The sequence below is a fragment of the Diorhabda sublineata genome, chromosome 10 (assembly GCF_026230105.1).
Source record: "Diorhabda sublineata isolate icDioSubl1.1 chromosome 10, icDioSubl1.1, whole genome shotgun sequence".
NCBI lineage: Eukaryota > Metazoa > Arthropoda > Insecta > Coleoptera > Chrysomelidae > Diorhabda > Diorhabda sublineata.
In genome coordinates, this window is record NC_079483.1 from 5081668 (window position 1) to 5095183 (window position 13516).

Below are 13516 nucleotides of genomic sequence, written 5' to 3' on the forward strand. Positions count from 1 at the left end.
AATTGTGTGTTGGTGTAGTGGTGGTGTAAACAGTGTGTTCAGTAAGATTATCACCAACGGTTCCAGAAATTTCAACTCAATAGTACGACTTATTCGACTAAACAAGTATCGATGATTAATGAAAAGAGCTATTTTAATTAATGAATTAATGAATTCAATCAGAGCTTAAAGACCAATTATTATGCATTCAATAGCACAACTTTGTTATTAAACAAAAGTCAATGTCCTTCGATTTTTTTACATAACCACACAGTGTCTATAGGAAGCTGAATAAAACTTAAAAATGTACCAGACAAAAACAATTGGAAATCGTAATGCTGCAAAAGAGAAGTGGAGCAAAGGAATGAAACAATATGGACTGCAAAAGACAGAAATAATTAAAATATCAAACATACCAGAAGAAATAACTGTGAAAGTACAATAACATGAAAAGAAGAGCTTTAACAAGTTAAAAATAATTGTAAGACCTAATAGAAGAATTGACGAAAAAGAAAAATAGAGCAACGGTTGAGGTGATTTAAGTAAGAATGAAAGAGGACAGAACATTTAAGTTGTTATGGGAAACCAAAATAACCAAAAAAAAAAAGTTCCAGAATTGAAGTGAGAATTGGAACAATACTAACTGAGGATGAATATATAAAAGACAGAAATAATGAAAATATCAAACGTACCAGAAGAAACTGTAAAAGTACAAAAAGAAGAGCGTTAACTAGAGTATCATGCCAAAAGCCAAAATAAACAAAAATAAGATACAAAAGTGAAATAAAGAAATGTAATATTACTGAATGAATTAATGGAACTATCAAACATACCAGAAGAAATAATTGTGATAGTATAATAACATGAAAAGAAGAGTTTAACAAGCTTAAGTATCTGAAAAGAATTTTAAGCCCAGATGGAAGAATTTACAAATACAAAATGAAAATCTACTAGTTTGTACCACTATAAATACTGATCAATGGTTGCAAATTTGTTAACCAACATATTGAAGCAGGAAATAATAACGTATGAAATGAAGATTCTGAGAAAAATAGCAAAGGTTAAAAGACTAGATTAAATAAGGAATGACATAATTAGATGTGAATTAAACTTATTGAGTGTAGTGCAAAAAATTAAACAAAAGTTGAGATGGTTTGGTAAGATTGAAGACAGATCAGTTAAGGTGATATGAGAAACGAAAATGAATTAAAAAGAAGACCCTGAAGAAAATGGAATACGGAAATGGCAAACAACTTGAAAAAAATAGGATTGAATTGGAGACGGGCTAAACAGGAAGCAAAAATTGAAACCAAATGGAGTAGAAATATTACCTATATTCCTACGGTAGAGTAAATTACAGATAAGTACATGGAATATTTATAGATACCAGAACTACATTGATACATTAAACTGAATAAGCGATTATTAGAGAAGTTGTAACCTATGGTAATGAGACATGGATTTAAGACTACGGCAGATAAAAAATACTTCACGGATTTGAAAAAAAAAGTAATAAAAATATTTTATGATGATGATGATGAGAGGATATGATTACAAAATAATTCACATTTTCGGAAAATCCAGCATGATCAGCGGGCTCAATTCCCAAAAGCTAAAGAGAATACGGTATTTGCCAGAGGTAAAAAATAAAATTATTCAGATTTTTATTTATTGCTAAAATTCTCAAAAGTTTTTTTCTTTAATATTTGTTAAAAATTATAATAATAATGAAAGAAATTCATTAATTTAAACAGTAATCTGCTAGTGACGTCACTAAATAGTAAACTCCTGATTCCTTATGATTTACTTTGTTTCGACTATCAGTGAATTAATAACTTTATTTTTTTTGGGTTATATGTAAGTTTATAACTAATTTAAGTTTTTTCTTAAGTATTTTTATTTTGAATTAAAAAGATTTACAATAAAAAGTAGATAGATGTTAATACTAGATGCAATTATGGTGGCAGGCTTCTTTGTAGCCTATTATTTCTGTGCTGTTAAATTTATAAACGTTAAAATTTCAATGTATGTATATAATTATTTGCTTGATGGATTGTTCTTTTATTTATTAACGTTAAAGTTATGATATTTCGGTTACTTAGGTTAAGTTCATTATTTCAATTTATTTTAAGGTTAGAAAAATAAATATAACAATTAATACTTACATTACACAAATATTAATTGGAGTTATAACACAAGTTACATGGATTTGTTCAAACAAGATGTAACCACTTTTTTCGTTATTTTAATGCTGTTTTTAAGAAAGTATCAGTACACTGAGGCACTAAATACCACTGATAACATATTTTATGACACAAAAATAAATAAACAGTAAAGAATGCCGTTAACTATTCACAAGTTTACTATGTACTGACTCATTGCATCATAATATTGATAATGAGCGTTTTTTAGCGGTAAGTTTAAACCAAAAACTTTAAAAATTGATTTTAAATATGATAATATAAAATATAATAATTTTGCATGACATAAATCATTTAAACCACTTGTCAAATACTTTATTCTCAAAGTAATAAGAAAAGCTAGAGACAAAGTGTGCGGAAAATCAAAGCTTACATCAAGCTGTAATATCAGGTGGAAACTAATTAATGATAAATTAGTTAAGCGTAAATTTTAATTGTTTTAAGGTTATAAAATTAATATCAATCCCATATTCACTAAACAACAGCTAAGTTCCTTTCGTAGGAACTAAATAATTGCGCTAAGCCACATATTCTCAATAATAATAATAATAATGAGTTAGAGGGAGATTCCAAAATACTAAAATGTTAATCATTGGTTGCGAAATGCATTACAACATTGAAATAAACATGATTTAGTTAAGAAGGAATGTGAAAAGCAGCGTTTGATAAAATTTAAATTTTCTTTATACAGAGTCGATAAAAAATTGATTATACAGTAGTATTTCGCACTCTCCCCTTTGATTTAGATACTTTACTTGGCATATAAGCAACACATTATAAATATATGACTAAGAAATACTTTGATCTCGAGTTTTTATATTGTTCAATAAAACAAAGAATAACGTAAACACTTAGAAAAGAAAATTAAAAAAAAGTAAATATATATATTTTTTCATTTATTAGCTAATTTATAAAAATATTATAAATGTACATACAAACAGAAGAGAATATTGCGTCAGGTCGTCGAGGTTTGTAGAGACTTTCTCAAAAACTTGCGTAAAGAAAGAGAAAATTATTAATTAAGAGTATATTTTACGGAGAAAGTTAATTATGTAAATATGTTAATATTTAAATTTATAAAATAATAGCATTTCTATGAGTAGATGTAATCGATTTGATCAATAAAGACACAACTCAAAAATATCACAGTTCAACGCTAAAAAATCTGAGCTGATTGAAGAAACATGAGTAATTGATCCAAAAACAATGTTTTTTTCGGTGCTCAAGCAAAATATACATATAGAAAAAAAATTCTCACCAAGTTTGAGTTCTTAATATCAATTTTAAGTACTTACAATTTGAATATAAAGTTTTACCATTGAAAAAATTGGTGTTATGAGCTCAATCTTGGTGAGAATTTTTTTTTACGAAAATAAACTACCCTAATGAGTAGGTTATAAGATATCAATATACTACAAGCTTCATCAGAGAGGAAAGCTTAAGTGATAAGTACCTTATATTGTAAGATAGTGATGGAATAGTGAATAATACTTGTAGTGCAACAAGACTGTCGTAACTTTTAAAAGAATCCTCGTTGATGCGATTTCGCCCAAGTATATATTACTCCACGCTACACTTTTAATACTGGATAATACTTGTGTCATAACAAGATGGTCATAATCTTCATACCAGGGTAATTTTGGCCAAAAACCATCTCAATCAATCAAAAAGAAAAACGACTAATTCAGGGAACAATATCAAAATCTGAAAATATTAACTGGATATATTCTATAGACTTTATCAGAGAGGAGCTTTAATTTTTGTAATATCGTAAGTCCCCATAATGTATCACAACAAGACTTTTACACCAAAATAATTTTTTTAAAACCATCTTAATGGAGAAGAAAACATTTTGGAGAAACAATTGTAATATATAGGATGAGATAGCAATGGTATAGATGGTAATATTTGTTTTATAACAAGACTGTCATAATTTCTATATTAGCATAGTTTTGGCAAAAGAATATTATCTAAAAACCAACTTAATCGAAAAGAAGAAAGAGTTTGAAAATACTTGTTTTTATTTGTCTTACAAACTAAATTTAAAAACATAACTCAAAATTATTTTAAACCTGCGACACTGAATAATTGGGGGGTAAGTGTATGGTTTATACTCTTAAAATCTTTCTTGTTACAAATAACAATTAATTAGGTATATGAACGAATTGAAATCTTAAAAATAGTGCAGTATAGTTTGAGAATACTTTTATCTAAACAAGACTGTCGTAACTTTTTATAAATATAATGATTATAGGTCAAAAATAATATCTTTAAAAATACTTTTTGTAAATTTATACCAGAAATTGTGAATCAGATGAAATATTGTGAGCTGGATATGTGTAGGTAATAGTGACATGAAAAAAATTATAAAAAATATAAATTTGAAAAAAGCCTCTATGAACCTTCAACCGTCTATCAACGTCTATCAATTTTTTTTTAAATATTGCATAAATAATTTACAAAAATATAATCAATCTTAAAAAATTGATGCTCTTCATATCCTTAAGTTACTACCATCGAAATTTTTTAGTTCTTTTATTTCCTTCTTTTTTATTCTTAAGTATTAAACAACGAATATTCTATATAGGAAGTTGGCACAAAACCTTCCATATCACCTAACATACGGCGCACGCGCGTCCATCCATCACCCTGATCCAACTCGATAAGGTGGAGTTCTTCGTCTTGCGCCATTGGGATACTACCCTCGCTTGTAGCTAGACAATAAAAAAATATACAATTCATATGATAAAAATAAACAGATACATTATAACTAGTTAGTAGATAATCTCAGGAATCTGTACAAATAAAAAGTAAAGGAGAATTAGAACAATCAGAAAATTTGAGAAACATATAAAAAGCGAAGATGGAATATAAAGAAAGTTTGTTCACAGATGCCAAAGATGAGTATGAGTTTTCACAATTTGAGAAAAAACGGCAGTTATTATCAATGTTTCCAACATTTTGTTGTAGTATATCCCAGGAAAATAGCCAATTGATATCAGAAAATGTGGAACTAATAGATGAAGCTAAAATTAATGCACCAATTAATGAATTTACTCAATGAAACTCAAAAGATAGCAAATTTCAGGAATCTGTAGAAAAACAAAGTAAAGGAGAATTAGAACAATCAGAATATTCGAGAAACTTACAAAAAGCGAGGTTGGAATATATGAGTTTGTTAGAAGATGCCAAAAGAAGAAGTTGAATCATTAAATTTCAGGAATCCCTAGAAACAAAAAGTAAAGAAGAATTAGAAAAAATCCCATAGTCACCACCTAAAGAAAAAGTTGAATGTACCAACCAAGACTAAGTTCAGGGGTTTAAAGTTCTTATTAATACTGAAGTAAACTGTTTACCTTGGGTCTCTGAAGATGATAACTTGGTTATCGAAACGATCATCAGACCATGTGATTACAAAGGTCTGTCTGATTATTTCATAAATCAGTTTATTAACCGACTCGAAGGACCAGAAAGTGTGAATGGTTGTAAATGAATAGTGTGTTAAGTACTGATAACACCAATTGGTTCTAGAAGATCTAACTTACAAGAGGTTCTAAAACATGTTATTTATAGAAATATTTCTGGTCCCCATTGAAAGTTTTGTTTTTAAATATTTAAATAATTGTAAATAAAATAGAATGTTACCTTCGAATGGATACAATGCTTTACAGGTTCCAATAGATGGCAGCATATCTGCTTCATAATATTCACTTTCGACTCCATGTCCGTCGTATTGATCGGGGTCTGAATCAGCACCAGGAAGGGATGTATGCGAAGTACCAAGGCCACTTTCGGGACTATTTGAACAACTATGTCAAAATATTTGGTCGGATCAAAATGTCAATATGAATTTTGAATTTGGTGAATTTTATTAAGAGGAACCATTGATTCATAAGTAATTTTTACTTCTAATATAAGCACAGAAAATCATTTTTTATTATCATAACTACTGCGTAAACAAAAGTAATTATTTTTTTGTATGTAGACATATTTTTATGTAAAGTGAAATCGACCGAAGGCAATACACATAAAAAACAAAGTAGGTTTACAGCTGTAAATTAATTTTTGAATTATATACAATCCTCATCAATGGTGTGTATCTATGAGTCTCGGTAGGATATGGTACAGGGAAGATTCCAGCTTAGTAACATGTCAACGCTTCATCCCATTATCCGATAGCCCCAAAGACATCAAGAACTGGGTAAATCAGAAGTTAACACATCAATCAATAAGTCCAGGATCTATATTTAAGACATGAGAGGCTAGATATTCATTAAATTAATTCCCAAGGCTTTTACAATGATTCTTTACCATACTTATATAACGATTTTTCGGTATCAAAAGAGAATTCTGTTATAGCGATAACTTTCTCATTTAATTGATAATTCTTCCCTTGAACCGTTTTTCAGGTATAAAAGTAGTTAGTTGTCGCTGGTTTTTGGTAGCCTCTTTTGGAAGTCCTATTCGTTGAGGACATATCAGTTGATGGTTGATTTTCGAGTCAACCCTTTGCCTCAATGGTATTTTTTCCAAGAATGTATATCTATGGAGTCTCTTATATTAAAAGAAGTTTAAATATGATCTGCCACAGCGGAAGGCTTCGTCCCATTATTTGCTAGCCCTGAAGATATCAAGAACTGAGTAACTCAGAAGTAATCAGCTCAGGGACTATAACTTCAATAAAATAATTTCCAAGGCTTTCTTAACCATATTGTATGACATCCAAAAGAGCCATTGAACCATTTTTCAGGTCTGAAAATAGTTATTAGTCGCTAGTTTCTAGTGTAACAGTCCCTTTTGGAAATCCTGTTCGTTGAGGATCATCGGTGCACATACCAGTTAATGATTGATTTTCTCTGGAAAATAGCCATCACAATACTCTTCTATATTTGCTATATTTACATAACGATTTTTCTTTGGTATTAAATTAGGCTTGTGTCCCCTAATTTGATTGATATTTCCTATATTCCATTTAGCAATTTTTTAGATCTAAGAATAGCCAGTAGTCGCTTATTTCAGATGTAATCACCTCTTTTGGATATATCATATAATGATGTTTGATATTCCTAGAGAGGTCATTATCAAACTCTTCAAGCCAAGCCTTTGTCTCAATGGATTTTTTTCTGTAGAAAAACATTGCTAAATCAAAAAATAAAATTATTTGTTTCAATTTTCAAAGAGCTAAGAGATCCATCACTTTAAAAAGTTATAATAGACAAACTGTTAATCGAAAAGAGCTCTTTTGGACATCCTGATAGCTTAGAATTAAACATACCATGATGGTTGATTTTCCTGGAGAATAGTCACCATAATACTCTTCAAGTCAATCATTTACCTTAATGATGTACATCTTTAATACTAAAATAAATTCAAATAGGAACAAGAAAAGGGTAGGCACCATCACATTATCTCAGTCCTAAAGTTGTTAAGAACTGGGTAACTCAGAAGAAGAATTTGATTGATATTTCTCTCCTTTGAGCAATTTTTTTAGATCTGAGAATAGCGGAGTTCAGATGTAATGCGAGAAATTCAAATTTTCTTTCCCTTAATTTTAAAAATAAGAGAATTCTCACTTTAAAAAGTTGTAATAGACAAACTATTAGGGCAAATGAACTCAACATTTGATGTAGAGCGAATATTTAGAATGTTAAATGGACATTAAATATAAATAAAAACACAAAAATGAGTGTATTATAAAAATTCTGCAATATTTATGAAAACTAAATAGTGTATCGTAGTGAAGCGTTAAATTGAATTATTTTTTTACATTTATAATTTCTGAAATAATAGCTTACCCATGATTATTCATTTGAGGGGTACCAGGAGCTGACGGTTTACTATGATTATGATTATTATGGTTATTATGATTCACGCTACTATCACTGGCCGATCTACTTAAAGATTCTTCCTCGGCTGCACTTCCACCAGAATTTCTTCTTCTCGTACCATTTACTAACCTAAATAAATAAAATAATAGTTAATTCGATATTTAACATCTAATATTGTTATTTCAGATAGTTTTCACTTAACTCTTATACCTTTGTAATACATTGAAACTTATCACTTGAATGTATTAGTATGCGGAACATTTGAACTACTGAAAATAATCATAATCAGCAATATATAGGAAACGTCGTTGTTCCTTGCTATTACATTTTTTACAATTTGAGCTCATCAACTTTAACTTGCAACAATGACATTTGAACTACTCGTTTTCGAAATTTAATATTTTCCTTAAGAACCAATTTGCAATTGGGATTTTCTCCATTTGGTGGTTGGTAACTGTTTCACACTGTGGTTTGGAAAGTTATCTATAACAATAACCTACTCTGGTTCAACTTTCAATATCTTAAATGTATTTTTCATAATATTTTGTATATATTCCTTGATTATATTATTTTTTGTTTTCCTTTATATCACATTTCTTGAAAATCAAGTTCTGTTCATCCAAAACTGATTTTTAGCTCTACTATTTCAAAGACACAGAAAACTAGGACCAATTTAGAAGGAGGTCGTCTAAAATTTAATTTTAATTATTTTCAAATTAGTTCCTTTGGTCGAATAATGCAGTAGATTCATAACTATTCAGGTATTTCAAACTTCATGAGGTGGTGTATCTGTATCATCTTTCAGGTATTCAGTTTGCTGATGGAAGCGCTCCAGATTGTTTTACTACCAATATTGGTAGTAACTAGATTTCAACTATATTATATATGTTCTACCATACCTCAAGGTTTTTTTAAATATTTTCTAAAAATAATTTCCTCGAATACATGTTTATTTCCTGCTAGAGCCTAGTCTGTCTTCGATATATTACTATCAATTGTTTTATATCTTATTTACACATAAGCTTCATGAACCTATGTCAATATACTATAGAATGCAAGTACATCACTAAGATTCATATTTTGTTCTCTAGCTCAGAGTCCTTGAAAACACATTTCCAGATCATAGTTTTAAATAATGAAATATCCTTTTAAAAAGGTCTTTTCACCTTGACTGATGGTCAAGTTCGCTTTAGTTTTGTATGATTAGGGGGTTCATTAGCTTGGTAAGCTTACCAATAAGAATTTCTTGGGGTTTTTAGTTTTGCTTAAATTACTTCAAAAACTCAATATCAGAATGATTACTTGTTGTAATATTTTGTTCTAGTGTGACTCCACTCTTTTTCCAATTTCCTTTTCTCTTTTTTCCACTTTTTTTCTACTTTCTATATATTTTTCCCACTTTATATTCATTTTTTTCCCTCGGTTAAAAGTTTCTTGGTATTTTTGGTTTTGCTCAAATTATTGGAAAACCTCCATATCAGAACGATTGCTGAATCCACTTTTTTCCACTTCTTTTTCCACATCTTTTTCCATTTCCCCCCTTTTTTCACTTCTCTTCTCTTACTTTTTTCTTACCTTTTTCCACTTTCCCCACTATGTTCAACATTTTATCACTTTTTTTCGTACTTTTGGTTCCCATTTTTTTCCACTTTTCTTTTCTCTTTATTCCACTTTTTTGGGTACAAATTTTTTGCTTAGTTTCCAAGTACCTGCTCGAATGATCGTTGGAGCCTCTGTATTATTGGTGTGTATATAATTGGTTCTTCCAAATGGAAGGGTAAATACTTGTTTTAAGTATATATTGCTCATGTGGTTTAACAATTACATATAAAATTACGAATTCTGGGTATGTTAATTGAACACACCCAAACTTACCTAGGGGAATTCGTAAGGGAAGAATGGTTAGCTCCCGATTGGATTCCTTTAATGGCATCATCTAAATAAGTTTGGTACCTGGCTAAATCTTGTTGAAGTTTATCTAATCTGTGGCTACATTCATTCAATTGACCTGTAACGTAAAATAAATACTAAATAGTATAAATACTAAAAAAATAATTGTTTTAGAAGCAATCAAATTAAAGAGAATTCAGTAATTGAGAAAATTGTAAAATATTATAAACTATTAGATGAGGTAAGGGCAAAGAAATAAGCAAGTCAATTAACATCCTAGAAGAGAATAAAAATAAAGGAATTATAGCAAAATACTAAACACCACAACAATAGAAGAGAATATAAAGAACAACCAACGACATAAACAGAAAACAAACAAATTTGTGGACAGAAGAAATTTGAAATAAAGAAGAAATATATTTGGGTAGGGAAACAGAAGAGAATTGATAAACGTGTGAAGAAAAAAATAAAGAAGCTGGTGTGTATTGAGAGGAATTTTTATGGAAAATAGAGGAATATTCAAATCAAAAGGTATTTTATCAAACAATAAAGAAGCCGAGGAAAAACAAAAAATAATAAAGGGGAAAACAATGAAATAATAACAAATGACCAGAAAATAATTCCACAGTAGTGGTAGTACTTTAACGAACTACAGAACAATCTCAATACATACAGGAAGGTAGAGAGAAGGAGCATAGTGAAAGACAAGAACAATAGAGGAGATGGAAGAAATAATTAAAAAAATAAAAGGAGGGAAATCGACAGAGCATGACAAGTTATTATAAATAAGAAACACCAGGGTTGGCACAAATTATGGAGGATTGGAAAACGGCCATAGTCCCCGAAGATTGGAAGATAGAAGCTCTGATTACTATAGATAAGAAAGACAACACAAAGAAAACAAATTATAGAGGCTTTACTTTATAAAGCGTTGTTTCCCATGTATACAAAAGCATACTAGAGAAAAAGTTTGGGACGCTAGGACTTTTCACAGTGGAAAACAAATAACATATTGGGATAGCCTGAAACAAAGAAATGGGTCTAAAAGACTGATGAACACAATCAAAAGTCTCTTTGGTAGAAACAAAGAAAAGCTAGGGACAAAACAGCAATAGGGGAAGAATTAAACATTGAATCGATAGTTGAAACAATAGAAAACATAAGTTGAAACGATTTAAACACATGGCTAGGATGACAAGGCACCAGTTAAAGCTTTATGGGAAGAGAAAGAAAGAGACAAAGAGAGAGGTAGATGGAGAGAGAATTATAGAGAGAGAGGTAGATAGTTAGAGAGAAAGAAATTATTTATTGTCAAAAAATTTTCACAATTTGTTGACTAAAGCTTGTCAAAATTACAAACTTAGTAAATAGAGACAAAAATAAAATCTAAATATAAAGTATACACAAGAAAACTACAAGAATAACGAAATTACCTATTAAAATGTACACGTGAAATTTTTTATGCATTCATTAATTAAACTAGATAATAAAAGTAACTATACTAACTAACATTAAACCAATGCGCAGCATGCTCTGAATTAAATATTAGATTTTTGCCAAAGGCTGGAAAAGATGTTATAGATTTTATTTCAATTGGCAAATGATTGTGCACTTTTTTGCATTGTAAAGTATTGAGCTCTGAACGTGAAATAAGTAGATAAAGATCGTGCTCCGCGTTCCCAAGTAGATATCCGTGCAATGGTCTATCTAAATTTGAAGAAGCTGTTAAAATAACTAATAAAAGAGAAGTAAACTTAATAAAATCTGGAATCAAAGAATAGTAAAATTATTGAATAACAGAGGGCAATAACAACTACAAAAAAATAAAAAATAATGGACCAGGTTTATTAATCAAAAGAAAAAAAAGGTAAACAGGGGCTTATAAAAATCCCTTTTATTCAAAATTTTTTTGAGATAATGTATTAGTTTACTCACTTTCTATTGTCCGAGGATCACCTAACGCCGGATTAGCCTCGTATACACCCTTCATTTTCATGAGTCCGTCTCTAGCCGCTGTCTCTTGAGCAACTTTGTTTTTGAGTTCTTCAACTTTGAGCATCAATTTTTTCCGCCTCTGGTTCGGTGGCAATTCGCTCAAATCCTCCTTTCCGTCAGAAATTGCAGCATTCTATTAAAAAAAAAAATAGTTTTTCGAAATTAGCCTCAAATAATCAATTTTTGTAATTTGTACATCAAAACGACATGAGTATACACATAAGCAGTGTGTGTAAAAGCTAGTGTAGCAACATTTAATAAGCTTTTTTAGTCATTTTTGAGATGATTTGTTAAAATGATTGTGTCGATAAGGGTCGATTTCATAATGTAAATTGGGCAATAAACTAGTTCAAACCAAAACTTTTTTCATTTTACAAATTTTTATGCGGCAATGGGGTAGAGTACGATTTCCGTGGTACCGCAATCTAATAATGAATTTAACTAGGCCGAAATAAAGCGAAAATGGAGAATAAAATTTTTAGATATCTCGTTTCGTTTTCGAGATATCGATACTTGAAATCACAACCAAACGTTAGTTCGGGATAGCTTTTTAGAAAAAATGGCGTTTAATACTTCATCTAGAACATTTTTTCCCAAACTTATTCAAAATTTTGCCGGATTTGGGGGATCCCCTCCCTTGCAGTTACATTACTACCAACTACGAATTAACAGTTATCGAAAAAAAAAAAAATTAGAATTGATTGCTTGATAGGGTTAATTATTTGATAATAAAAACAAACTAATCGATAGTGATTTTTCAAGCCAACATTTGAGTTCTTCACTGACGAAACTAAATAAAATTTCATGGACCCCCACTTACGATTGTGGACCCCCATCTTTTGTCACGCCCAACATAGACCCCCGTCGAGTCTCCCGGGGATCCACGAGAATCAAGAATTTATCGCTTTAAATTCTTCATAATCTTGTAATTTAACAAACAAAAGGTTTTTTATTTAATTTTTACTTAATTTGCCCTAACATTCCAATAATATATTAAAAAAACCGAACGAGACAAAATGGGCGATGATTTCAGGAATAGTTCAACCTTTTTTAGAAAAAATTATCTCTTGTTTGGTACAATTGATTTAGCAATAATTTCATCGATAACTATATGTAGTTTCAAGCTTATCAAGCATAAAGTATTTTCCGAATGCTTCCAAACGTGAAACCCCGGTGGGGTTAGGTTAAATCAAATTAGGTTAGGTTAGGTATTTCGACTTCAAGTATAAATATCTCGATAACGAAGGGAGATATCGAAAAATTTGACTCTTCGTTTTTGACGTCTTTTGGGTCGATTTACAAAATGGCATCTTGACGCCACGGAAAACTTACTCGTTCCCGGTAATGTGGGGAAAAAATAATATTAACCACTATTTTTGGGGTTTACTAAATATTAAACATTAGAATGAATGTATTGAATATTTGCAATGCTATTACTATATTCTTTATCAATGATAAATATGACAATTTCTTATAGGTTATGAAGGTTAATTGTTGGCGGGAAATTCAAAATTTAAATAAGATAACGATGTCAAGCTTAACTTTACTTCAGAGATAATTGGACATGAATATTTCTGACGAAAATAAGAGGTAAAATATGAGAAAAAGTAAGTGCTAAGCTTT

At 29.9% G+C, this 13516-nt stretch overlaps 1 protein-coding gene across 6 annotated transcripts in view; it reads right to left on the reverse strand.

Moving 5' to 3' along the window:
* LOC130449803 (formin-binding protein 1-like) overlaps window positions 1-13516 on the reverse strand; it is a 102537-nt gene continuing 89021 nt past the window's right edge. The window contains exons 9-13 of one of the 6 annotated variants that reach the window (XM_056787816.1): window positions 11834-12026; window positions 9884-10016; window positions 7976-8137; window positions 5826-5977; window positions 1-4894 (exon numbers count right to left, since the gene is read on the reverse strand). In XM_056787816.1, coding sequence (XP_056643794.1) covers window positions 4737-4894; window positions 5826-5977; window positions 7976-8137; window positions 9884-10016; window positions 11834-12026 — 798 coding nt within the window. In that variant the 3' untranslated portion in view covers window positions 1-4736. Of the gene's footprint in view, window positions 4895-5825; window positions 5990-7975; window positions 8138-9883; window positions 10017-11833; window positions 12027-13516 lie in introns of all 6 variants that reach the window. The other 5 variants (XM_056787821.1, XM_056787819.1, XM_056787815.1 and 2 more) reach the window with 5 other exon arrangements.